General features: G+C 41.7%; 1 protein-coding gene across 1 annotated transcript in view; it reads left to right on the top strand.

Moving 5' to 3' along the window:
• CYTH3 (cytohesin 3) overlaps nt 1–27,396 on the top strand; it is a 104,900-nt gene that overhangs the window by 42,974 nt on the left and 34,530 nt on the right. Inside the window, exons 3-9 of the mRNA XM_066576264.1 lie at nt 3,224–3,288; nt 10,031–10,097; nt 11,617–11,735; nt 20,398–20,478; nt 22,538–22,650; nt 23,174–23,322; nt 26,820–26,931. Of these exons, the coding sequence (XP_066432361.1) occupies nt 3,224–3,288; nt 10,031–10,097; nt 11,617–11,735; nt 20,398–20,478; nt 22,538–22,650; nt 23,174–23,322; nt 26,820–26,931 (706 nt within the window). The remainder of the gene's footprint in view (nt 1–3,223; nt 3,289–10,030; nt 10,098–11,616; nt 11,736–20,397; nt 20,479–22,537; nt 22,651–23,173; nt 23,323–26,819; nt 26,932–27,396) is intronic.

Raw genomic sequence — 27,396 nt, 5'->3', positions numbered from 1 at the left:
GGCACCTAAATGGGAAGACCAGATGGACTGCAGAGAATAGCAAGTGCAGGTAATATACCGCCCTCTCCCTCTGGTCCCTGGACAGAATTTTGTCTTGAAGCTGGAGGGTCACTTTTTAGTTGTTCCATGAAACAAAAGACTTTTTTAGGAATTGAGTAAAAAGGCTGCTGTCCATGCAGCCTGTAGAAATCCTTCCTAGGACGACAGAAAGTATATCTATACCAGAGGAGGAAGGTGGTGGAGCAGCCGGCAGAGGCTACCTTCCACAGTGCTGTACATTTTGTAGTGGCTGTGCCTGGTACTGCAGCTTTTTTTTTAGCCTGGTCCCATTCACTAGGTTGTAGCTGTAGTAGCAGGCACAATTGCTACCAAATAGAGCTGTATGTGATAAACAATGAAGGGAATGAAGCGCATGCCATGGCAGCTTCAATCACCTGCTTGGTGGCAGAAGTAAAGGGCCATTTACACTGGATGATGATCGCTCAAAATTCTTTCAAACTAACAATAATTGTCCAGTGTAAATGCTAAACTGGTTTACTATTCCTTCACTTTCAGTCGGCATAAAAAAACACCGCTGGATTGTGAGCTTGTTGTTGCGTGCATAGAATGTGAAGCTCTGAGAGAGAAGCCCGTGATCCAGCCGTGAACGCTCTGCACGGGTGCTGATTACCTTAGCGGTGACGTCGGCGCTCGGGCAGTCGTTTAGATGACTGTTATCTCGTCTAAATGGGACTTTAGCCCCCCTGATGTTACTGACCCTATCATTCACAAAGGCCATCAATATCAGAAGTCCAGAAGAACCCTTTTAACCCCATAGGGACCAGCTGCCATAAGCAGCTGTGTCAGAGATGGCTGAGGACCTTAAATAAAAGGCAGAAGTGTTTTTTAACCGCTTTTGTCTCCTGTTTCCCCATACAACATAGCGCCCAATAACTGCTGTATAGAGGACAGAGGAAGCGGTTTTAGCAGACCCCAGCCCAACTCTGCTAGTGACTATTCTAACTACAGGGGGATATTTTTCCCTGTACCTGGGGCTCCTAGGAGTGCTACACCTATGGATACCCCATTTACAGTGAAAAACTGTGAAATAAGAAGACACAATGTGATTGTTCCCTACAGGTCTTCTATGACGGTATGGGGGCATAGATGTGGAAAAAAATGTAAAAAGAAAACAAAAAAAAGCTTACCCTAAGGCCTCATGTCCACGGGGAAAATCAGATCAGCTGCGGATTTGTAAAGCGGATTTGGACTGCGGATGCGTTTAAAATTGTATTTTATTGCATGTGGGTGACATGCGTATGTGTTTATTTTTTTTATTTTTATTTTTTTCACGCGCGTATGTACGCGGATGCAATTTTTACGCTGGAGGTGTTTTGCCCACTTTACCCCACCTCCTAGTACTTTCTCCACCTCCCAGCCTTGAAATCCGCAGCGGATCTCCCGCACCCATTTAATTCACATTTAATATCCGCAGCGGATCTCCCGCACCTATAGAGATCAATGGGGGCCATCCGTAGCGTGATCCGCACTGGCGCGGTTTTTTTTTTTTTTTTTCATGCACCGGAAATATTTAAATCACTTTTAAATACCATCCGCGGGTATTTATCTACCCGCGGGTGTCCAATGCATCCCTATGGGGCGCGGATCCGCGAGCGGAAAAAACGCTGCAGATTTTAAATAACAATTATCCCGTGGACATGAGGCCTAAGCAGTCATCATATCCACCTTGTAATCCGAGACTATATACATTGTATATCAAAATGCGGGACCCTTTCCTGTACTTGATTTTGGCAGAAATCTTAAGAACTGTGAAATATTTTTCTTAACTTTTTTCTACACATTATCAGTCATGACTGACTCCTAGGGTGACGTCGCATCGTGACGTTCCCTTGGCAGACCGTTCCTGAACCACGCTAGAACTAAGTAAATGCTAAAAGAGACATAGAAGACCAATCTTTTTTTTTTTTTTTCTTTTTTGCAAGGAAATGCTCATTAAGTGCCTGAATTAAAAGTTCATGTCTCTGTTCGCTGGGATGCTTCTCCGAAAATGTGTGGGATTATCTTCCTCCAGCCGTCGTCATGACACATCTGGGTGTGGAGTCTGCTGAGAAAGTAGCTGATATGCAGAAGCCAAAATATTTAAGGTCTCTCTTGAGGATTGCTTTTCAATGGCTGCTGGACATTACTTAAGAGTTTAGCAATTGCCCTCGGTAGACATTAATCATGTGAAATAGGAAGATGAGCTGCAGACTCTGGAAGTTGCCATGATAAAACACAGCTGGTCATAGTTACTAAGGAGCACGGGTGGTGGGAAATAGGGCTGTACATATTTGTATACAGATTAACGGGCTTTTCCTGGAGTCCAACCTTGGTGACCTATCCTTAATATAGGACGTTGATACTTGATTAATGGGGGTCCGACCTCCAGGACCCTGCCAATCTTCATGACGAAGAAGTATATTGGTTATTTGTGCAGCAGCTTGTTTGTACATCTTACTGACCTGCTATTACATCTGAGTCTCATCCACTTTGGGGTTTGAGAGTGGATGAAAGGGGGAAACTAACTTCATTTGCCACTATGGAAGTTGTGGAAACCTCCAAGCAAGGGTCGATAGACCACTGATCTGGAGATGCATCGATAAGATTTTTATGCATATCCTGTGGATATACCCTAAATGTCTAAGGTGGAAAAAAAGCAATCCTGTTTGTATAAGTCACTGCATTCTTTGCGCCCATCATCCACACAAGTTTGCAGGGCGTTGCTGCCTATTTTTGGTAATCTGTACAGTAGTCACAATTTACTTAAGCACGGTCACAGCGTTGGTGAATTAGGAAAGAAATCTGCCATTTTTGCTCCCACCATCATAACAGGGCTCACTGTTGTCTTCACACAAACGCCTCTTTCATCCATTTCACATTCTTACTTTTTTGTTTGCAGTTTGATTTTTATGCACAAACAAGACGTTTTGTGTCTGACACTTTTGAAGTGCTTTTCTTTTTTTTTTCTCGCTTTGAGTCTTCAAGTGAATCGGTTTATATAGGAACTTTACTGTAATGTCCTTAACCTCGCATGATAAATCCGCACAAAGCCCTACAAAAGTTTTAATGTGCAATAATTGCGTCAGGGTCATGAATTGTCTGCACCTCCCACATGTAAAAGTCATGCCTCCCCATTTTTCATTTGGGTGTAACATTTTTTTCCTTTTCTCTCCACTTTATACAGAGGCTGAAGTTTGAAATAGCGGAGGTGATGACTGAAATCGACAATCTAACGTCTGTAGAAGAAAGGTAAACGTTCACCTTAATCCTGCAAAGGGTTAATGGGTTTAGATGTTTGTTTCACAGGTTTTGTTGAACCAGATTAAAGGGGAACCAATGGATTACTGATTTTATAAGTATCGGACCACAGTAAAAGTTACTTTTGAAATTGGGAGCTTGTTACTTTGCAGGGCTCTCCAGGGGCCACTGGGTCTCCTTTTTGTTAATGCAGGGGTCCAGTGTTGGTGCCCGTTTACATAGAACAATTATCATTCAAAAAACTGTTGGATTATGTGAAACTGAGCGATAATCATTCAGTGTAAACACTGCCAGCGATTGAACAACGAATGAGAATTCATTCACTTATTATTGGTCATTCTTTTTAAGCAGACCTAAAAATAATCATTCAGTCATTTGCAAGTCGTTACATGTAAAAGGTGATTGATCAGCCGGTCCCATTCACTGGCACAGTCCCTTTTTGAAAGGCCAATGATCGAGTGAATGATGAAAAATGTAAACGATCTGCATGTGTAAATGGCTGAAATTTCAAAGCAAATGACTTGTTCCAACCATTTTACAACCGTTGGTGAATATAGGTTAGCGTAGCACTTAGGCTGCCTGAACACGGCCGGGTCAGATTCTGCATGCGGGATCCCGCAGTGTAATCCGACCCTGTGCCCGGTCAGGGACCCCGCGTACCTGTCCGCAATCTTCACATTCTGTACGGAGGATGTTCCAGCTAGTGTGCCCGCACACATGTGCTTTATTGATTATGCTGTGCAGTCGCTAGGCGGCGATGATGTGGTTCCCGTGACCTGATGATTGCGTTAGGGTTGCAGCTCAGACTGTTTCCATTGACTTCAATGAAGGCTATCTGCACAGAATCTGGCTCAAAATAAAGCATGCTGCGTTGTGTCCCCTTACCCCCCCCCCCCCCCCCCCAATCCACAAGCGGAAATTCGCAATTGATTTCCACTCGTGGGTGGGAAAAACTGATTTTCCATAGCATGCTATGGAATTCCGCTCACTCCGTATTCCACAATCCAAATCCGGCCATGTGTAGCCGGCCTTAATGTAAAGTCTCTTATCTCCAGTTTAGTTGCATATGAATGATGTGCATCGTTCCCTGTTAGCAGCCAAATTGGACAGTGGGAGGCTGACTATTTATATGTAGGATTTCTGGGGGTCCAGGTTTTTTTGTGTCTGTTTTGTAAGTCCACAGATCCAGCAGTGCTTATAACCTCTGGTTATTGAGTAGTTGTGACATACCACAGAGGCATGTCAGGAATATCAGTCGGGAGGGGTCCACGCACAGGGACCCCCAGCTATAGGGAAGATGAAAGGGCTGCACTGTTGTGGTCTATTTGGTAGAGGTGAAGACGGGTTACATAATTACATCTTTTTTACTGTCCTATTAATCATATCCTGTATGACCCCATTGGTTTATAAAGGGGTCTATAAGATATTGCTGAATAGTGCTGCAGTCTCTGCTATTCTTGCCATAGAAATATCATAAACCTTGATGGAGAGCACACAAGTGTGACCCGAGCCTCAGTCAGTTTAGTATGTAATAGGTTCTTTTACGGGCTTCATTAGGTCTATGTAGTGTTTAGTCAGAGGACAAACCTGCTTTATTGTGTTTATTAGCAATGGATTCCAAGCTTGATTATTTTTAACTGTATGGTATATTAAAGGGAGTGATTCTGGCAAGGAGACTTAGAATATGGCCACCACGTTTTTAACTGCGTTTTTTCAAGCTCTGGCCTTATCAACGTGCTTGGCTGCGTTTATAACTGTGCTGAAAACGCAGTCAAACACTATCAAAAACGCATGTTGCCACAGCTGAAAACGCAGTAAACTCTGCGTTAAAAAAATGCAGCACTTTTACAGGCTCATGTGTTAGGCCCCACTCACACAGGTGCGCTTAGCGCAGGCTAATCGCGGTACAACACTCCCATTGTTTTCAGTGAGACCGCTCACACAGGCCTCAGCCAATCGCGGCCATTCAATGAATGCCAGCACTCGGGAACCAATCAGAGCTATCTTTTGCTGGAGGCGGGGTTTTCAATCCCCATCATCAGCAAGAGATGCTTTGTCGGCGCGGACAACTGCTTGGAAGCCTGCAGAGCAGCGGGAGGACCAGGACGGGCCAGTTAGGTGAGTATTGTTTTGTTTTTTTCTTTCATATAGTGTAGCTAGGGCTTATTTTGGGGTTGGGCTTTTATTTCAAGCCCCCCTTCTCCCTGAAAACCAGGGTTGCGTTTAACGCTGTCAAAAACGCTGCACCAAGTTGTGCCCTGTTTTCAGCTGACAACGCTATTCATTAATTTCGATGGACAACGCACAGCGTTTAAAAACGTTGAAACGCCCAAAAATAGAACAGACAGCGCTTGAAATGGAAGTGCACACCTCTCTGCAAAATGTGTTGGCTAGCTGTTGAAAGAGAAAGGTTTGCCTGTTTATACCAAACGATGATTAATCAAGCAGCGACTATCTATAGGTGAGCTGAAACTACTAGTGAACTACTATCTTCTGTACTGAATTCTCAGCTTTACCAGATTCTGGAATGGCAAAATCTGCATATTTGGGTGTTGCTCACAAGAGTGTCATTTGGCTGCGCACGTTTGGTCAAATTACAAAAAGAGAACCTATTAACTCAAAAGAATCACTGCCTATTTTGGTGTGTATTACGCACTATTAGTCTAATGAGTGCATAAAGTATGCAGTGAATATGCATGTTACATATTTAGCACTTATTGCACTAATACAAATGTGTGCAGCCAAAATACGGTCGAGTGAGTGAGTGAGACCTTATGAGCAATGAATCACCTGCCTTTGTGTAACTGCATAGTAAGGCAGATTTGCTGTTCAGTTGGCACCTCTTTTATGATGATGATCTGTTCAGTTGGTCACTTTATGGATCATCGTTCTCCATGCTTTCCTATCCTTGACCGCTTCTTTCAGTTCTTCCATGTTTGTATCCGCCTTGATTGCGTCCAGCCAGCGTGCTCTTTGGCGTCCTCTTCTTCATGACCCACTAACTGGTCAGAGCATCCATGTTGTTTCCAGAGAATTGGCTCGCATGATATGTCCAAAGTATGAGAGCCGCTGTTTGGTGATTTTGTCTTCTAGCGATATTTTTGGTTTGATGCATTCTAGGACCATCTTGTTGGTGACCATCGCCATCCATGATATAAGCAGCATCCGTCTCCAGCACCATAGTTCGAAAACAACGGTTTTCCTTCTATCTATCTTCTTGAGCGTCCAACTTTTGCATGGCATATATGGAGATTGGAAATATATTTTTTATACTGTTGCTCAAATGGACACCAGTGGTTTGTGCCGTTTAGCCAAGAAAGACACAGCGAAACTGCAAGGGTTTTACCGCAAATTGCCTCAGGTTTACGATGTGGTTCTCGGTCACGTGGCTTGTACAGATTAACTGAAAGATACTCAACAAACAACAAAATGCTTTGCAAAACTGTAGCAATTCATTGACAAACTGCTAGATTTCCGAGCACTCCAGGACTGTTATCAGCCTGATCAGCTGGTCTTGTGGATTAAAGTCCGTTTTCTCCCAGCCGGTATTTTATTGCTCTTGATTCATGTAAAGCGATGATTGACTTAAATTACATGTAACAGCCTGTAAGACGGTGAAGAATTAGATTTCATGTCACATTAATATTTTAGCTTTCTGAAGAGCTCTGATTAGAATAGCAAGGGAACCAATTAAACTTCTATTTCCAATGCTGTTTGTGATTGTCTGTGTTCAGACGGCCGCTTTGTGTTGCCTCTGGGCAAGACAGGATATCTTGTGTAATTTCAGCGGTACGTGCTGGAAGCAGGATATTGGCGGACCTTAAATAAAAACTCTCATCCAGCCGAACATTTAACTGGAAGAGAAGTCACGGGACATCATTTAGGGAGGAAAAACTATTAAAAGCTTTTTTTTTTTTTTTTTTTTTTACAAAGACCATTACATTTGTTATTCAATTATACTTTTTTTTTCTCTTAAAGGAGAAGTGGCCTTTTTTCCCTTTTTTTTCTGAAAAGTTTAGTTGACTTACCACCTTTCAGAACTTTACAGTGGTAGCTAAATCGAGGAATTTTAGTTCCATAAACTGGAGTATGTCTATTGTGTTAGCAGCTGCCCGAACCACCAAAACTAGGGCAGAAGAAGGTGGGCAGAAAGCCTTTGGTCATACTAAACCATAGCAACTCACTTTTTTTAACCTTTTATAGCACGTAATATAGTGATCTACTCACTTGCAGCAGGTGATGGCTGCGGCCAAGAGGAAGTCCTGTTCCAACTTTTATTATGGCTCGCCATGATTATAAAGGCAGATGGGTGATGGTTCTTTGGCGTGGCAGGGACAGATGGAGGCGGAGGCAAACACAGTTGTTTATATTAGTAACTTTACTTTAGGAAGATAAAGGTTAACTGGTTACGCACCATAGAAGCACATCTACATATTAGGAGTCCCACGCCATTGCAAACTCAACTCGCCGTAGGTACAAAAAGACCTGTCCTGTACACTTCTGTCCCACATGCACTGTAATTGGCACAGAACGCCCATTGCTACAAAGAGCCTTGTCCCCCATCACATACACATAACATGAAACACTAATAAAGCTCATGCTGTCATCGCTATTCCTGCATTCTGCATAATGCAGTCCCTTCTGGGGAGAAACTACCTCAGTCACGTATGTCCGTCCATCATGGTCCTGCATAGTGTACACACACTGTCTCATTGGACCGGTCTTCCATATATAGGCCTTTTGCCTTGGCTCAGATCCATAGCGCTGTCCTCTTCCAGGACTTGGCTTCATGTGGGAAAGGAGACTCCCTCTTCTTCCACGTGGTTCTTTCAGCCCTCAGGGCCCTTTTGTGTCTGGTCACTCGTGTCCATGGCTACTTTCCGGTCTGCAGATGCAGTCTGCTGTGTTGCCCTCTCAAACGGCCGCTGCCACATCTCTACAGTCTTCTGCTGCCCACTGTAACTGCTGCTGGGCTCTCTGCCCTGCTGCTGCCACAACTCAGTCCTATACCGCAGCACCAATTGTATTTATGACCAAGATGGCTGCCACAATGTCGGCTCAGGCGGGGCTTGGCACAGTAATATATACAGTCCCTATCATGGAGCTGGATGTTCAGGGCTGATGTGCTAGCCTCGTCAGCACCGCATCATCTAGGGGGCAGAACCCCCTCTTCATTACTCCATACCGCCGCCTCTTCTTCCTGGCCATGTCCTTGGCTGATGGAGGGACCTCTCTAGGTGCCTGAAGTACAAAAGTGGAACATTTTCTCCACTGAAGGGCTGTGCTACACAAGGCACAACTTCCCCTGTGAAGCCCTGATACATTTGGGAATGCACCCTCTCGTGGATCACATCAGCTGCAAGCCTTGATGAACAGGGGGAAGTGCCATCCCAAACACAGACTTGGAGAAGTATGATCAGATCCCCACTTGTGCCACTGCTGCATGGAATACCAACACTACCGTAGACCCTTGAGGCCAGATGTACGTCCAATGATAGTTATTGTGCCGTCAGAAATGAATGATGCAGTTAACCTGTTTTAACAGTCTCAGGGGTCTTCATCAGGTTTAGTGCCTGATGAAGACCCCTGAGAAGGTTGAAATGCATTGTACTGCATTATTAATTTCTGACTGTTGAATAAAATATCTCTGGACGTACATCTGGCCACGAGTGTCTAGTGTTGGTAATCTATGCAGCAGTGCCACGGGTGGTGATCTTATAATACATCTACTTTTTTTTATTTGTAAGTTATTATTCACGTGTTCCTCTAAAGTGATACTCTTGTGTTAAAACTGAAAATACAAAATAGTGGGTCCTGGCCCTTTAGGGAGAACACATGTCTTCTGGCAGGTAGCCTATGTACATACCTGGCTGTGTTTGCCATGACCCACCCAAGAACATGTAGTAATCGCCTTTATTTATATAGTGCATGCGTATTATGCAGCACTTTATATCACTTGATATCTGGTTCTGTCCCCACTGGAACTCGCAATCTATATTCACCTATCTATGTTTTTCGAGTACATGGAAGACTCAATGTACAGTCTTTGCATGTGTGTGCAGGGAGTTACTCTCCATGCAGTTTCATGGGCAGTAGGGTGCAGGAGTGGGACCCTGTGGTTAGGGTTATGGGGTGCTGACAATACAACAGTTTTTTTGTGCTTTTTTTTTTTTTTCCCTTTAAATAAAAAGGAGTTTAGAATACTGAGTTAACACAATGTTCCCTGGTTTTAGGGCATGTTGATGCTTTATTCCTGTTGACTTCAGTGGACAGAGTTCTGGTATCGAATGTCACATGTGATTTTTGAATATACATTGTAGTACTCTGTCGGGTCGCACTGACGCCAGATTAAAGTAATTTTATAGTATGTTCATAATCTGCTGTACTGTAGCCGTGTTTCATGTTTGGACGGGCATCATGCCAATCTCTTTCTTGTAAATGTAAACCGTGAAAGATCTGATGTAATACTTGTGATATTAGGCTTTCTATACAGTAGCGGCTTCAGTCTCATTTAAGATCAATTAGTGGTGAGCAGTAACGCTTCCGTAGAAAATAACAGTAAACCTGATGACTACACCCATTTTCCGTCTTTGGTAACCTCATTACAGTCTAAAAGTCTTTTTCATTAACTATTAGTATGTTGTGATTTATTTATTTTTCCTTTTAATGTATGTGTATGCTGTTTTCAAGAAAAGTAAAGTTTTTTATTTTTTAAACTTTTTTTTTTTCTTAGCAAAACCACACAGAGGAACAAACAGATTGCTATGGGAAGAAAAAAATTCAACATGGATCCCAAAAAGGTAAAGTACTTATAATTTATATATTTTACTCTACTATTCCTGATTATACGAATATGAGCCCCAAAATGCAATTAACTTTTGGACCTGTTCATACGGTCGCTTGTAACAGAGCTATGACCGTTATGACCCATCCGTTTTCATCCGCTTTCGCTTGGAGAGATTTTGCCCAGGCAGGCGAGCACCAAGCTCATTGAGCTTACCTAGTCTTTACATGGGCCAATTCAGACTCGGCGGGACAAATGATTATTCATCCAACATAAAGAATCCTTGCTGTCAGCAGCACATCTCCTGTTCATACGGCAAGGTGTGCCGCTGACAGTGATGAATGTTTCAGCTGTGCAAAAGCTGCGATCAGCGAATGATTGAGCACTTGCTTGTTCGTTGGCTGCGTGCAGCTTTGCATTGGGCCGACAGGCAATCGAGCCTTACAGGAACGCTTGTGTCTGATATTGGCCGGTGTACAAGGGCCTTTATAATGTGGTCTGTCAGGGTGCTGTTCAGGTTCTGGGATATTTGATGGCATGAACAGCGCCGCAGATAGCAGAACCTCTGAAGGAAACCGCGTAGCACAGATGTGAACAGTCTGTTGTGGTATGAATTGAGTTTAGTTGCTTTTTGAGTTTATTAATATTTTTACATAGTCTTATCAGTCTATTTCAATGTAATTTTTTTTTTACTTTACAGCTGTGTTTGTGTACGTTTTATTGCAGTATATAGTCATTTATATTGTAAGCTATTCTGCAGCACGCTTTGGACAGCCTTTAGTTAAACAGATATGCCCGCTGTAGGCTGCTGTCTCCAGACAGATGCACACAAAAGACTGTTTATTCAATTGCTACCAGACGGATGAGTCTGGCTTCTGCATTTTGCTTGCCCAGTCCTGCTCAATCGGAGATGACTGTTTCAGGAGATAAGTGAATTTAATGTGGGCATGAGGTGCATAAGCAAACACTCATAGGATCTTCTTAAATGTCACTATTTGTGCATTGTAAATGGATGTCATAGAAATTTTAAGTAACTCAACAGGAAAGAGCCTTCTGCCTGACTATTAGCGTTGGAACATTGTGTTCTTTGTTCTAATGGTTCACAAACCTAAAGGTGGGCATAAAGCTTCAACAACTCAGCACACATAAATGTTCAGTTTGGCTGAACGTGCTTACGTTCTCCATAGGGAGATGGGGGTTTGCTGCTACCAGATACCCCTGATGACTGCTTATCTCCTTTTGAGAGTGAAAGGATTGGGCATTTCAAAGGACCTGTCACCAGCTATGAGCACCATAGTCTAACTTTGGTCCCAGGACTGGAGGTCGGTGTTAATATTAGTGCCCTACTGTATTCTATTACAGCTGCCACTGGTTCATAGACTTTCACTACGGTAATCCAAGATGGTAGTGCAGCGACTACCCGGTCCACTCTGTCTCCATTAGTAATAACATTGCATACTACTTTCTGACTAGCTATGGCAAGGATGATCTCATATTGATGATAACTTAGAGGTTTTTTTTCACCCCCACATCAGGGCATCCAGTTCCTCCTAGAGAATGACTTGCTGCAGAACACACCAGAAGATATAGCACAGTTTCTATACAAGGGTGAAGGCCTCAACAAGACTGTCATTGGTGATTACCTGGGAGAAAGGTAAATTGATATCCTGGATATTAAACATTCACGTTTTGCTGAGTTAGACTGGAAATTCTGCATCTTGTATCAAGAAATGGAAAGTTAATGAGTCATGTCGAGCCTTGTTAAAGCAGCGCCTTGCTCAAATGCAGCAGCTTGTAAAAGAGCTGATATCATTCCGACATGTGTATGTAAATGTTTCTGGACGGTCTCCGAATTGGAGATGCGAGAGACTAAGTAGTGATCATGGGGGCAAGAGTTTTCCTGGACTTACTGTCAGTTCTCATTGATGAACACTAATGTCGGCCTCTCCCCAGCCTGAAGTGGTTGACTATCAGGAAGAATAAACTGCATTCAATTGCTTAGCTAGGTGGCATTATCAGGCATTTAAAGGGATTGTACAATTACACACAACCCCTTTTAATATGGGAGTTACGCTTCTGGGACCCCCGCAGCAAACAGCTGTTTTTAACTGGGGAATGCTATATGTAAAGAGACATTTAGCAATGTAAATGTAAGGCAACCATTAAAACTGTAGACTAGGGTCCCGAGTGTGGGAATTCACTCCTGTGATCCATATTTTCTAATACGGCATATGGACTGAGGTTCTCTGAATTGGAGATCCCTTTTAAAGAAGCACTCAGGAACCTTCTTTTTTTTTTTTTTTTTTTTAATAGTTTTTTATTTTTCCCCATGTGGAATTGACAAATTCCATTTTGGTGCAGTTAATGTACTTTCCAGCTACTTAATTAACAAAATACCAGCTCTATTCTGGTCCCATATTGTCCTCCATGGTCCCCACTGTGACGAGTTGAACACTACAGCAGACTGGAAGTCACTTTCTCTATTCAGTCCAATGAGACGGACATTGTGGTTCTCATAGAAATAAGGAAAATGACTTCTGATCCACACAGACGCTATAGGATTGAGCTAGTGATAGCGGGATTGAAAAGGAGTGGCTATTTCATGAATACAGCAGCCGGTAAGTACATTAAGGGGGTTTTTGTTTTTCAGTTTTCAACAACCCACTGAATATGTGAACTGACAGGCTGACCGCTAGAACCACCACTTCCAGTCACTGCTGGATCACTGCTCCAACCGCAGTGAATTGAGCACAGGCTGCAGATGCACGGTGCCGCTCCATGTATTTCAGTGGAGCTGATGGAAATGGCCAATCTATACTGCTCGGCTATTTCCGTCAGCCCCGCTGAAATGAATGGAGCCGTCAGTTCTTAATTCACTCTGTTCTGAGCTCTAATGCAAAAGCAACCAGAAATAGGGCAAATGGGTCCCCTGTTCTTGGGATGGGTGGAGGTCTCAGTGGTCGGAGTTTCATCAATCTATCAGTTTCCACCTAAGAAGTAAATGGGTGAAAACTAGGAGGGTAAAGTCTCCGGAATACCTTTCAACTGCTGTACCAATTTCACATGGAGGAAAAATGACCATGAAAGACCAAGAACCTTGGATTTCTACATGACATTTTGGAGATTTCCGAAAGCATTATAGATGGAAATGGGTAATTTAGGTAAGAGTTTAGATTCCCTTTAACATCTTGCCTGCTTGCTGATTACTTGGGAGGAACTATTTTGAGACTGAGTTGACCAGATAGGCCAGCTTCTTCTAGTAGAGCATTAAACTTACATGCACACGGCAGAGACGGATTCTGCATGCGGAATGCGACCCTGGCAGCAGCGGCGTCCGCGTTTACCTGTCATTTAGTCACTTCAGCTGTACTGTGGATGGTCCGCACGGCTTGCCATCAGACATGCGCAGTACAGATTTTTTTTTTTTTTAAACCCTACTTTTCCCATGGAATCCATGGTTCGTCCGCAATGTCAATTGACATTTCTGTTCATAGCTCAGTATGTTAAAGGGCAAAAGTATATAAAACCTATCCAAAAAAGGGATTAATCAAGTATACATACTCGGACTATTTACTATTGAAAGTTTTAGTTTTCTGGCACAAATTCACTAGAAAGCTGTCAGACTTGCTTTGTGCCATATATACTAGACACTATTGAACCCTTTTTTTTTTTTTTACTTTGCGGTGTCTGACATTGGGCATTCTTTCGTTTAAAAAAAAAAAAAAAAGTGTGGCCTAAATTGCACCAAAGTTTTGATGCAATTTTTGTGGTGTAAATTAAGCCAGCTAAAAGGTGGTCTAAGCTGAGACAAGACTGTTTGCTAAATATTAAAATTTGACAGATTTATATCTGTCACTATGATAAATCTGGCACATTTTAAAGACTGTCTATTCTACGTTTGCACGGTCTAGCTGCTACAGTATTAGTAACTCTGCCTTGGTGTATATGCTATATTCAACCAATCAACACACTGAAACTAATTAACAATAGATATCAAAGGTTTATGGATGCACATTAAACTAATCATTAAACACTGCACTCACTAACCCCCTCTTAAGAACAAGTATATAGCGGACCCTCTCGAAGCGTAATTTATATGCTGGACCTCGAAAGACAAATGAAATAAAGTACATATACATAGCTAATAGAGATGAGCGAGTAAACTCGCTAAAGGCAATTGCTCGAGCAAGCATTGCCTTTAGCGAGTATCTCCCCGCTCGAGACGGAAGGTTCGGGTGCCGGCTGCAGGGAGGAACAGAGGGGAGATCTCTCAACCCCCCCCCCCCCCCTCACTCCCTCTTGCTGACTGCTGCTACTCACCGCTCCCCCGCGCCGGCACCCGAACCTTCCGTCTTGAGCGGGGAGATACTTGCTAAGGGCAATGCTCGCTCGAGCAATTGCCTTTAGCGAGTATACTCGCTGATCTCTAATAGCTAACAATACCATATGAAATTACAAATGTAGACCCAAAAGTAAACAAATTGCTGATAAGACAAGAATATAATACCGACCAAGATGAAGAGTTCGGCTGAGGTGAAACACCAAAACTTCTTTTCATGACTGCAAACCATAGCTTTACAATGTTTGAAGTGAGTGAACAGGAAATAAACACAATGGAGACGTTGTTTGTGGGTTTAGTTTTTTTATGGCATTCGAAGTGCAGTAAAAATGACATGTTCACTTCATTCTGCGATTTTATTATGATTTATATCAAATTTAATACGGTTTCTTTTATGCTTAAAGCCCGTTGGGTTCCGCATGCGTGAGCCCGCAGCAGAATCTGGCTTTGACCGCAACTGGTGTCCACGCGGAAATGTTTAAATTTGTATTGTGGATGGCCCGAGTGGCTCGGCATCAGACATGCGCAGTACAATTTTTAATTCTTTTTTTTGCTTCCCGTGCCATTGCTAGGAGATAGGTGATAGGAACACGCGCCATCTGCAATGTCAATTACGAATGGGCCACGGGTTGGACATCTTCCATTGACTTCAATATAAACGGTCTGTGCAGAATCCACACAAGAATAGAGCATCTTTCCGCAAGCGGACATCAAACGCTTTATTCTTGGATGTGCAATAACACGGATTGTTCGCACGGGTGACTATTGCGGATTCCGCAATTCAAATCCGGTTGTGTGACACCAGCCAAACTATTAAAAATGAAAACCATATTTAAAATAAATAAACTTTGTTGCCATATTCTGAGACCCATCCCTTTTTTTATTTTTTATTTTTTTTAATTCTACCATCTATTGAGCGGTCTGAGGGCTTATTTTTTTTCCATGCAAACTGTAGTTTTTATTTTTACCATTTCAGGGTGCATATGACTTTTTGATCACTTGTTGTTCCATTGTTTTTGGTAAACTGTGCCAAAATGCTCACACTTCTGTAGTTTTAATAATAAATAAATAAATTACTGCAGTCACCTTTTAGAGAATAAACAATGCAATGTTTTAATAGTTTCAAATTTTTATCGGGAAAAATACGAAAGGTGTGGGGGTTTTTTTTGTTTTGCTTTTTTTTAAAGTGTTTGATATTTTTCACACTCTATTGACTTGTTACAGGAGTGTAATAAAATACTAATAATATCCCCCACCATGGTGCTCCACTAGCCCGCCGTTTTAAAGGGGTTTTCAAAATTCTAGAAAAATATTTGAGAGGGCAACAGATGGTTAAGAAATAACTAAGCTATACTTACTGCTCCAATTCCCTGCCGGTCCAGCTCTGCTGCTCCCGTCTTTACCATTGGTCTTTGCTTACTCGGCTATGTAGCGGTGACTTTTGCTATATACTTGTCACCACTGATAGGCATGGTGCTACTGGACTGGCAGAGATCAGAGTGAGTATACTTGCGTTTGATATTTTAAACCACTTGCTGCCCTCTCCAAAAGGTTTCTAGATCCCTTTAATTGGTGGGCCTCCCTGTTTTATGGGCCAGGTCGTAAGTGTGACCCCCTATACCAACGCCACTGGGCGTGATCCTCATCCTGGTTGGTAATATTATTATTCTTGGTCTTTTTAGGACTTTGAGTCCTGTAGTTTAATATAGATTGTGCTATACATATGCACTTTTATTTCATTTGTCTGTCTGTGGACCAGCATGTAAATTATGTTGGAGGCTCTGCTGCATACTTGCACTTAGGATGGTTTTCATTAGTGAGTGCAATGTACTCTGATTTTGCGATTATTTTAATGTGCATCAGTAAACGTCGTATATCAGTGTGTGTTGTGCTTAGAAAAAGAAAGAGAGGTATTAAAGGGATTTGAGTTGAAAAAAAATAGATTGGGGTCTGACTGGTGTTTGAATTATGGAGTACAAACACATGGCCATCTCTGATTCATATCAGTAAATTTCCATGCTATTGTGAAAAAACATCTAAACACGGTTGAGTAAACTCCAATACTTCTGACTAAACATAGTTGAGTAAACTCCAATACTTCTGACATGCATACTGATGGGTACTAAGCTGGGTTTCTTAGAAGCCTGGTTGACTGTTAAAAATTGTCTTGTCCTCAGGAGGTTTATTTGTCAAAATTAATCATTGTTATATTGAAATGTTTCAATTGACAGAGGCTGAGACCTTTTTTTATTTTTTCTGAATTTTTTGTGTCTATCACTAGGTGACATAATATATACATATATAATGCAGTTGTGCAGTATTTTTATACATATATTGCACGGATGGGACAAATTTCAGAACAAAGTGTCGTCTGATCATTTGGTTCACAATCCCCCATTAATATTTTTACTGTTTTGTGATTATTATTTAAGCTCTTGCTTAATATTTCAAATGAAGTCTAGGATTTGTGTCTTGGCTTCAGATCTGCTATATATGCCAAACGTGCACACTGCGCTTTCTGTCTGCCACCTCATTCTGTGCTCTGGTATGGCTCCCTTGTAGGAATTTGTCGGTGTGCCAGCGCACACATTTGGGCACACAAGCACCGCATTGAGAATATTTTTATAATAACCCAGAACAGCAGAACCTGTGCCTGGATTGCATCTAAGCTGAACGGGTGTAAAAAAAAAAAATATATAAAAAAATTAAAACTAATCTTTTTTTAAATATTCGACTCGTTCGGGCTACATCACCAGCTACGTTAGGGATGCGCTCACACTTAGATGATTGCAGCAGATTTTTGTGCAGATCTACAGCAGAATTCGCACCCTGAATTCAGTTGGAAGGGTGAAATCGGTTGGTCTGCTGCAAAATCCATAAAAATCGACACGCGAATGCACCCTAAGGCTTCCTTCACAGGACTGTATGCATTTTTACGGTCACCCGTATGCACAGTATGAATGAAGATTTGCCACGATCAAGTCCCGATCTTTATTTACGTATTTCATGCTTTTCACACGTGACGCTGCTGCGGCAACATTAAATTATGCGCTGAAGCAATGGAAACCAACGATCGGCAGAAGTCCTTGGAATAGCAATTAATGCTTAATTAGGGCAAGCAGTCTGCTTTTCCCAGTGTAATACGCAGGGTAACTCCCTCTCCCTTCCTTTTATACAGTTTCCATACACGCCTATGGGAGCTTGCTTGCGTATCGCATCAAAAAATAGGGCAAGACCTATCTTTTCACGCGGTGTATAAAACCAAAAACATTCACGCATGTCCTATTTTTTTCCCCAGTGCGATTATTTAACGCGGCAAAAAAAAATTGTTCATCTGAATGAACCCTTTCAATCCAAAGCTTCGCATGGTCTCGTTTTTTTTTAGCGTTTTTAATGCGGTAAAATACTTGCCTAAATACGGTCATCTGAATAAGGCCTAAGAGCTCTTTTTTTAAACTTTGTTTTTTTCTATTCTTTTGTAGCCTATCTTATATTGAACATGCACTTTTAGGAATACTACATTTTTTTTGGTCTTGCATATTTCCATTGAAGAATTGGGCTGCAATTTTTTTTTTTCCTAACATTTTTGCTTCATATTTGGTGTCCCTTTAAGATCACACTCCTTTTTTTCAGTTTCCTAGTAACCACAGGCATAACCACAGATCCATAGCTTGGTTAAACATTCCCGTCGTTCACACTAGCCTCTGGCAGCTAACCAGAACAAGCTGTTTTGATTGCTTGCTCTAGCAGGAAGAAGTAACTTGAATTCTAGTTTGAAGGCTCCAAGGTGAAGTTCCTCACAATAGGTGTGGACTGACGTAGTGACCAAGGAATGTAGAACGTCTGAGCAATAATCTGGCTTACCACGCCTTGTGCACAGTTAGCCAAAAGAAAAATAGCGAGCCCATAAGTTAGCGAATGTGATGCAAGGACTGCCAGATGCAATAGCCTGCAATTTCATTGGTGGGTCTACCTACCACCCAAATAGTAAGTGTCCTGTCGCAAGCTGCAGATGTTGCCCTGTCATTAGAACGCTTATCTGAGATAAACTGCGGGCTGCAATGTTCTGCCTAACCACCAACTAAAGACAATGGGGCACATTTAGGAATTGTTTTGTAAGAACACTTTACAAAAGCAAATGAAAGGTGTTATAAGTGAGAAATGATTGCTGGCGGTTCAGCCTCTGGACCCCCAGGGACACCAAAACGGCACACACAAGTGGATAGTGGCTGTGCGCATGCGCAACCACCACTTCAGTTATTTTTATGGGACTGAGATAGCTGAACATCTCCATAAGCATTGAATGGAGTGGTAGTTGCTTTTGTGCACCACTGTTCACCAACAGGGACTTGGGGTTCGCTTTTTTCGTACCAGAGCTCAGACCCCCTGCGATCAATTATTTATCACCTAAAGTATCCTGTGCATAGGTGATAACTGATTTTGCTGGTCCCCTTCCATCCAGGAATGGTTGGACACCTTTGAGGATTTACAATGAATGGAGGAGCTCATTGTGGAAGATCCTGGTTTGCATGAAAAATACTATGGGGCGTGGCAAACTTGACTAATATTTTGAAAATCCTCTTCTTTTTGTGGAGTGGTTACATTCTTGGGAATCTTAACATGGTTTCTTTTCCCGCTCCTACCACCACTCCCCCACGCCCCCTTCCTTTTTGCATTCTTCCCTTGTGGTCTGGTGTCTACTTTGTTTGTGTGTATTGTTTGTTCTGTTTCTATATAAAATTTCACATTTTAGAAAATATGAAACGTATTACCTGCTTTTTTTGGAGCCCGACTTTGGCTTTTATTTATCCAGTTTGTTATATTATTGAACAGTTCCTTTTGTTGCAATAAGTTATTGAACCATAAATGATTTGCTGGAGAAGAACCAAACTGGTGCAAGGAAGAAGTGCAGTAGTTGCTCATAGGGGCCATTCGGATATCACCTCTGGCTCTCTGGAAAATGAAAGCAGCATTGTAATTGGTTACATCCCTTTTAATTACACGTGCCCTAAGCATTATTTGTGTAGGACTGCACAACCCTTTTACGGCCTCCTGCACACGGCAGAGCCAGATTCCACATGCGGAATTTAGCACTGGCACTGTCACAATCTTTTTTGGGGCTGCTGGTCGGACGACTTCCATTGACTTCAGTGGAAGCTGTCCCTACGGAGCCCGCATGAAAATGGAGCATGCTATGATTTTTTTTCTCCGCAAGCGGAAATTGCAATTGTTTTCCACTCGTGTGTAGGGTGCAGTGAATCTCCATAGGAAGTAATGCGCAGTATTTCCTGTGGGTTCGCGGTGCAGACACTCGCTGTGGATTCCGCAGCACATATCTGCCAGTGTGCAGGCGGGCTAACACGCTTCAGGTGTGAATCCTATTTACAAAAAATGTTGACCGTGTATAAAAGGAATAATGGCTGTAAACTTACCTCCTACATGCCATCGCTAGGCACCTAGCGTAGCAGAGGGTATCCGCTGTCACTCACCCGTCCCTGAATGCCCCTGTTGTGTAATCCTGGTTTATACCCTCACAATGGTTGAGGAATGTGGACATGTGTTAAACCATTTCAGAACATGACCCTGCTCTACTGAATTGCCACTTCACGTGTACCTAATGTATGAACCCTTGTGTTACCCTTGTGGAAAATACAGCAAGTTCTTTTAATGCGGAAAAAGGACATAATTGAAGGAGTTTAATGGATCTATATTTTAAGGCCTCGCTCCAGACAGAAGTAGAATTGGTTTGATAAACCATAACCGAACTTATTCATACTCTTGCTTTGCCTACATAATATGTTCTACTTGACATTTCTTGGTTGCCGATATTCGACTTGACTGACCAGCATATTGATACATATAGAGAAGTTGTTGCAGTTGACACACCGTAATGACAGTGTAAAAACAGAAATGTTACAGATTAGGTAAATTTGTTTATTAATGGTTGTGTTTTATGTTTTTTTTTTCCTCCGTACAGGGATGATTTTAACATCCTGGTACTTCAAGCGTTTGTTGAACTCCATGAGTTTGCCGATTTGAACCTTGTCCAGGCATTAAGGTCAGTGCAGCGATATGCATATACTGTGATATTAGAGGTGCTAATCATAGGTTTCCTACAAGTCATCTGCACCATAAATAGACCCAGACAGTAAGTGGCCGCTGTGCAAAAAACAGTACACAGGTCCCTTGGTGTGGTATGCTATTATGAACACCCTTCGTTGGTCTACCTGTCCAATTATCGTTCGCCATGGGTGGGAAGCATTACCGTAGTCTCCTGTGTGCAGTCTAACAAACAACCTAAAATGCTATTCTTTGAAGATTTTAAACTTGTCTCCTATCCACAGGATTGGAAATAAGAGTTTGATCAATGAACATCTGACCACTGGGACACTCTACCAACACAACAACGGTGGTACTGTGTCCCCCTACATGAAAGAAGATGCATTTGAGCATGTGCCCTAATGCTCCTCTAATCTCTACGGGACTACTGGAGATGGTCAAGCTCTGAACTCTATCCCCAGTCACATAGAGATGGAGTTCCATTGTGCATGCTCAACCACTGCTCGATCCATACAGAGAACACAAGGCCCAACCCACCCCACCCCATCTTGTGATCGGTAGGGTCACCAGCGGTCAAATGCCAGCCAGTCAGACACTGTGTCTATATAATGGATGGGGATTAAGTTAAAACTTTATGCAACCACTTTTCGACTTCTCACCCCACCCCACACCCCACACCCCACTCCGCAGAGCTGGAATGCAGCTGCATAAATTTTACAAATGTTATATATCCCCCAGGTCTGCAGGGAGTATATATGGCTATACTGGCATTTCCTGTAAATAACAGCAGTTTGAATTTAAACATTGGAGCCAAATTGGCACAAACTTTGCTTAGATACTGTAATGTAAAACAGTTTTGATGCCAACAAACCTTGCCACATAAAACTATAGAACGTTAAAGTTAATAGAATACCCACTGTTGGCTCCAGATTATGTAAACCACTGCTTAAAACAGGAAAACATGAAAAAGATTTCCATTTCATAATGTCTCGAAAGTTTAACTACATTTACTTGGTTTAATCGAGTGAATATAGACTCTATGTATAGTGCAGCTGTTAGGCTGGGTGCACATATATTGGTTGTGTCCAGACAGTTCTTTTATGTCTAACCTAGACACAACTGCTAACTTTTTTTGGTGGGGGGGGGGGGGGGTGATGGGGGGGAGGGGGGCGCATAAATCTAGTATCCACCACTGGGTAAAAAAGCTGCATGTCACCTTTCTCCTATTGGCCAATGGAGACTTTTGGCTTCGACACTAAGGTGTCAGATGCCATGAATGACCACATGGGAAATTGTGAGATCATTTCTGACTCCACTTACCCTCTGGCATTTCACTACCATGCTAGAGGGTAAAAACTAAAGTCAGACTTATGAGAACCTGACCTTAGACAACCTCTTACTTTTTATTAGCCCTGGCTAATGGAGGTGGTTGTCGTTTTATATGTTAGCACATCTGGAGAGAACAGAGTTTGAGTATTGTCATTGATGTGTTAACAGTTGCTGTCATTTGCTACAAGGCTAATTCAAAAGTGGCAACTAACAGGGCTACACTTCTCTCTTGCAAAATGGCTAGCGCATTGACTAGAAAGAATTCTCAAACTTTGGCTGCTCAATATTCTGATTTAACCTTTCCAATCCACTGTCTGACGTCTGAAGACTTTATGATTTAAGGCTGTACAGCTCCGATGTTGGAAGACGTCCGTCGGGGTTCTCTTACTGTATATTGCCAGCCTCTCTGCTGTCGGAGCCTATCCAATGTGTCACCTCATGCAGTACTGGCTTTAGCCAGCATATAGCGCCGTTGTATAACAGCAGAAAGAGTAAGCCCCCTAGGAAAACCAGGATACAAATTGGATTGGAAAGGGTTAATAGTATATGGAAATTTTTACGTTGTATCTGTAAAGAACTTCTTTAAGGAACTTCTAAATGAATATGTGCAGGTTCAACTTCTTTAACATGCAGAATTGGTAGAAGCAAATACTATTTGATGCAAGTGGCCTATATTTTTTTCCAAATTTCTTGAATGCTTCTTTGTTTTATTTCCTTTTTCATTGCAGACAGTTTTTGTGGAGCTTCAGGCTACCAGGGGAAGCCCAAAAGATAGACAGGATGATGGAAGCATTTGCATCGCGATACTGTCTGTGTAACCCTGGGGTGTTTCAGTCCACAGGTTAGTAGGGCAGAGATGACTGGCGGCAGATGTGTCTAGCCTGGCACAACAATAAAGATATTCTTTTTAGAGGAATTATTTTATGTTTTCCAATAAGGGGGTTCTCATCTAGACCCCAACCCCTTCCTGGTAGCTAGATGATCCAGTCTCCAAAAGGTGGTTGAGATTTTCAGAAATGGTCAAGCAAGCTCAGCAACTGTATATTTAATTATGGATTTATGTGGATTTTTTTTTTTTTTTTACCTCAATGGTAAAAATTCACAACCTAAATTGGCATGTTGCTGATTAAAAATTCTGCAGATTAATTACCACTGTATGTAGATGAGATTTCAAAAAGCACATCTACTTTGCTGGTACTATATTGTGCTGCTGATATTACATGCAAGCAACTCGATGTAGTGTGCATCATCCTTAATATCTTTGTTTTATGGGGAAGCCAGTTTATAGGTTTGGCATGATTGATTGAAGAACGTTTTAACCCGTGGACTCCATGTAATAACTCTAATTTGTTGCTTCCTTTTAGATACCTGCTATGTCCTGTCTTTTGCCATCATTATGCTGAACACAAGTTTGCATAACCCCAATGTGAGAGATAAACCATCAGTAGAGCGTTTTATATCTATGAATCGTGGAATCAATGAAGGTGGTGATCTTCCAGAGGAGTTATTAAGGGTAACTCATTTACTAATTAATGCTTTCTTGTTTTTCCTTAATCAGTTACTATTTTACAGCCAGCTTATTGAATGGTGCAGTACAGAGAGCACTCTCCTCTTTCCCTACCTTCAGAAGGACCCATAACTTAACCCTTTTCAAACCAATTTTGGATTCGGGGCTTCCTAAAAGGCTTTCTCTTTTTGCTGCTGTACAACGGTGCCATCTGCTGGCTAAAGCCAGTGTGTGTGCACCAGAGAGGCTCCGACAGTGGAGTGGCTGGCAATAGACAGTAAAAATACCCTATCGGACGTCTTCTGACGTTGGAGCTGTACAAGCTTCAATCAGAATGTAGGAAAATGTCACAGTGGATTGGAAAGGGTTAATCTCTAATTTTCTAAATGTACACATGCTCTAAAGCTGGATTACCCCAACATCTTGTGGAGTGTGAGTAAAAACTAGAGTAATAGAGAAAATCCAGAATCTCCTTTTTTGCATCAGTATGTAGCTGTCCATATGAAAGGTTGATGGTTTTTATCCCCATTTTTTCTCTTGCTAGGCAGCAAAGGTGCCTACAGTGGTTGCAAAAGGACTTTGTTTAGCTATCTCTGCTAGGATTAGGGTGGTTTCACACCTGTGCCCAGAGATCTGCTTTCCTGCTCTGTTTGGGAATTAGGAAAGGGGGATCTCTGAACCTAACAGCACTGAACCAACCCCATTGACCCCAATATGCTTAGTTTGGTTTGTGCTCAGTTGCCCAGCTTTTGGATGGAAGAAAAAGTACTGCATGCACTTCATGGGAAGCCAATTGGCTCACCAGCATGGTTCCCAGGGAATGGGAGGCTTTGAATTCAGCAGTTCCACAATTTTAACTCAAAAATAGGCCTTCTGATAGAGGTTGCTGCCATTGAAGGGGTGTACTTGGTCTGTAACAATTTAGGTGGGTGGTATACGTCAGGACTCGAGGTTTCCCAGCAGAACATTGCCTGGAGCAACGCATTGTGTCCATCAGCTTGTCTTATTATACTGTATCCTAGTATTCCTTCTCTGGATAGATGACAAACATGGACCCCAGCTGTCAATGTAATTGTTCAGGCCATGTCACCATCTTTCATTGATCCATGATCCAGTTGTGGTGTCCATTGTAGACGCTTTCGTCACTGGACAGTCATCAGCCATCCGGTCTATGGCTACGCAGCCCCGTACATAGCAGGTTGGGATGCATTATGTGTTCTGACTCCTATCTCTGGTTCACTGGTTGTTCGGTATTACTTCACCATGTGTCCACATTGCCATTTAGCATGTGTCCATGTAAGGCTTTTAATACAAAAGCGGTCAAGAAACAATGTCAAACAACAAGAACTTGTTTTTGGTTTCTTGTTGTTTGACATTGTTTCTTGACCGGTTCTTTATTAAAAACCTTACATGGGCACATGCTAAATGGCAATGTGGCCAAATACTGTGGTAATACCTGGCTGTTCTTACCTGGACCAATTTTGGTAGGTAGTAACCACTGTATAAAAGGAACACCCCACAAGACTGCTACTTTGGAGATTTTCTGACCCAGTCGTCTAGCCATCATAATTTGGTAGCGCTTCAAGTGCGTTATTGATTTCATGGCAACATTTCCTGATCTAATTTCTGTCTAGTTCAGTGTTATGCTATTGTGTGGATCCAAATCACCTTTTACAATATACGTATGTACATATAAATGCCACTATTTAGGCTGGTTAGAATAGTCTACTCCATTAGTTTCTTAATAGATGTGAACTTTCTAGTCTAAAGAAACTAATATTGGATTTGCACAAAAGGATATAGAAGTTGATAACTGATTAACACACAGGAATTCTTTCTGGTAGGTAAAAGGCTGGGTGATATCCTACGTCTATTCCATCTATTCCCCTATTAGTAGTAACTGTTAACAATGTCTCATATGTATTCGTGTTCTGTCCTGCAGAAATTTTAAAGGGACACCGTCGTCAACTTTGAGTCATGTAAGCTAAGATATGGGGTGCAAAGATTAGGGAACAACGAAGTTTAGGGATGTTACTGTCATACATACTGGGTTCCCCGTTCCAGTGCTCTGTCCTTATGAAGTTTTCACGCAGCAGATGCTTGACTCTTTCCGTGCGCTTGCACCTCTCATAGACACGAATGGGAGATGCGCACACAGACAGTGAAGCTGCTGCCTTGCCCAAACTTTGCAGAGAAACTGCACTGGAACTGTGCGCACAGTGAGTATGGAAGATACCTCCCCATTCCCTTACCTTTGAGCCACATCCTTTATAGGGCTCAAAGGTAATGACTCTATCACTCTTTGATGTTTTGAAGGCATAAGGTCTCATGTCGGTAATGGAGAGTCTGCTTATGAATAGCGTGCCTTCTCTGCCTTACGATGTTTTACATCCGTGGATTGTTAGTCTGTTACTGCGTTCCATTCCACTGACATTCTACTTAAAAGGAGCAGTGGATGTGTTTATAGACTTAATCATCCACTTTTTTCTATTTTTACATATCAAGACTTTCACATACATTTCTCAAATGTACAATCTCTGCAATCCATTAGTTTTAACAGTCCAGATTATGAGAATTCTTGTGTTATACAGATGTTTTTCAATCTGGAATCAATACATAGTGCACATATATAAATGTCTGGATTTGAAAAGGCACAGGTGGTGCATTCATAACATCAGATTACATGTCCTCTAAAGAGTCATATTGGCGGAGATCTTCTGGAAAACACGTTTTTAGATGTGATAAATGAGGGTTTTGAAGATGATGTTCTAGGTAATGTTCCCATTGCAAACCTCGTCTAAACAGTTGGTGAAGAAAAAGGGCACAAAGCTCACAAATTTAGAGCATAAACTAAAAGTGTCTGAAAGCTGGATTGGCTAAAATAGAAATCCTCTTCATGTCAGACCCTTGCAGTCAAGCATCAGGGTCGGAAACCTGCCACAAAGTCCTCCATTGTGAACATGGCATTGTGGGTGTAGATGGCGGGGTACGTTCAATATCTTCCCTATGTGGGGAAAGAGTTGCAAGCGATGTTGTGAGCATTGCAAAAAATTTACTGATGTTGAATTGTGTTGTAATAAAAGCTTAGAAACGTCAGTGGAGGCCCATTATAAAGTCCCATTCACTACTAGGTCACATGTGGCTTCTGTGTTTAAGGACTACAGCTGTAAAACAGCATTAAAAAAAACTGTATATGCAAATATACCCTGATAGTAAAATAACACCATACTTGCAAGAAGCTGGAAACTTAAAAAAAATAAGATAAGAAAATAGATAAGAAAATAAAATATTCTGGGTCGAAGTCTAATTGGATTTACAGACGCCTACTTGCTATACAAAGCTCGCAGCTGTACCGCCGTTCTTGCTGGCGAGCAAGACTCTCTTTTGTTTGTTGCTTTACTGCAATACAGAAAATGCTGTTTTCCATCTAAAAATAAATGAATATTCTGTGCTTGTCTCTCGGATGTGACACCTCATTCTAGAATATTTTTTCTTTTTTTTAGAATTTGTATGAGAGTATTAAGAATGAACCCTTCAAGATCCCAGAGGACGACGGCAACGACTTGACACATACGTTTTTCAACCCTGACAGAGAAGGCTGGCTCTTGAAGTTAGGTTAGTCGTCTCACAATATACATGTGGATTGATTTTTTTTTAATTTTTTTAAAAATTTTTTTCTTTTCCATTGTTACCTTCTAGATCCTTTTTTTTTTTTTTTGTGTAGTCCCTTTGAAACTCATCTTAGCCCCTAACCAGCTAACCCACATACTTAATACTCTGTTGTAGCCTGAGGGAATGTCATTTGAAGGGCAAAGTGAAGTCAATATCAGAGGTTTACTACTCCTGAGTATAAATATTTTATTATCTTTTTTTTTTCTTCTTCTTTATTGGGGGGAGTTCTTATTATTACGACTTCTGGACTGCAATCATTTACTCCAATCTAATGAAATCTATAAATTAAATTCCTTACCGGTTTGTCATCCTATTATACAAGACAGAATTGCTTGAAATATGTATACATCTTTTTTTTTAATTTTTATTTGAGACATAAATTTATTATATTACTTTTTTTTTCTAGAG

The sequence above is a fragment of the Eleutherodactylus coqui genome, chromosome 8 (genome assembly GCF_035609145.1).
Source record: "Eleutherodactylus coqui strain aEleCoq1 chromosome 8, aEleCoq1.hap1, whole genome shotgun sequence".
Lineage (NCBI taxonomy): Eukaryota > Metazoa > Chordata > Amphibia > Anura > Eleutherodactylidae > Eleutherodactylus > Eleutherodactylus coqui.
The sequence above is the reverse complement of the archived record's forward strand: the minus strand, read 5'-3'. Positions and strand labels throughout refer to the sequence as shown.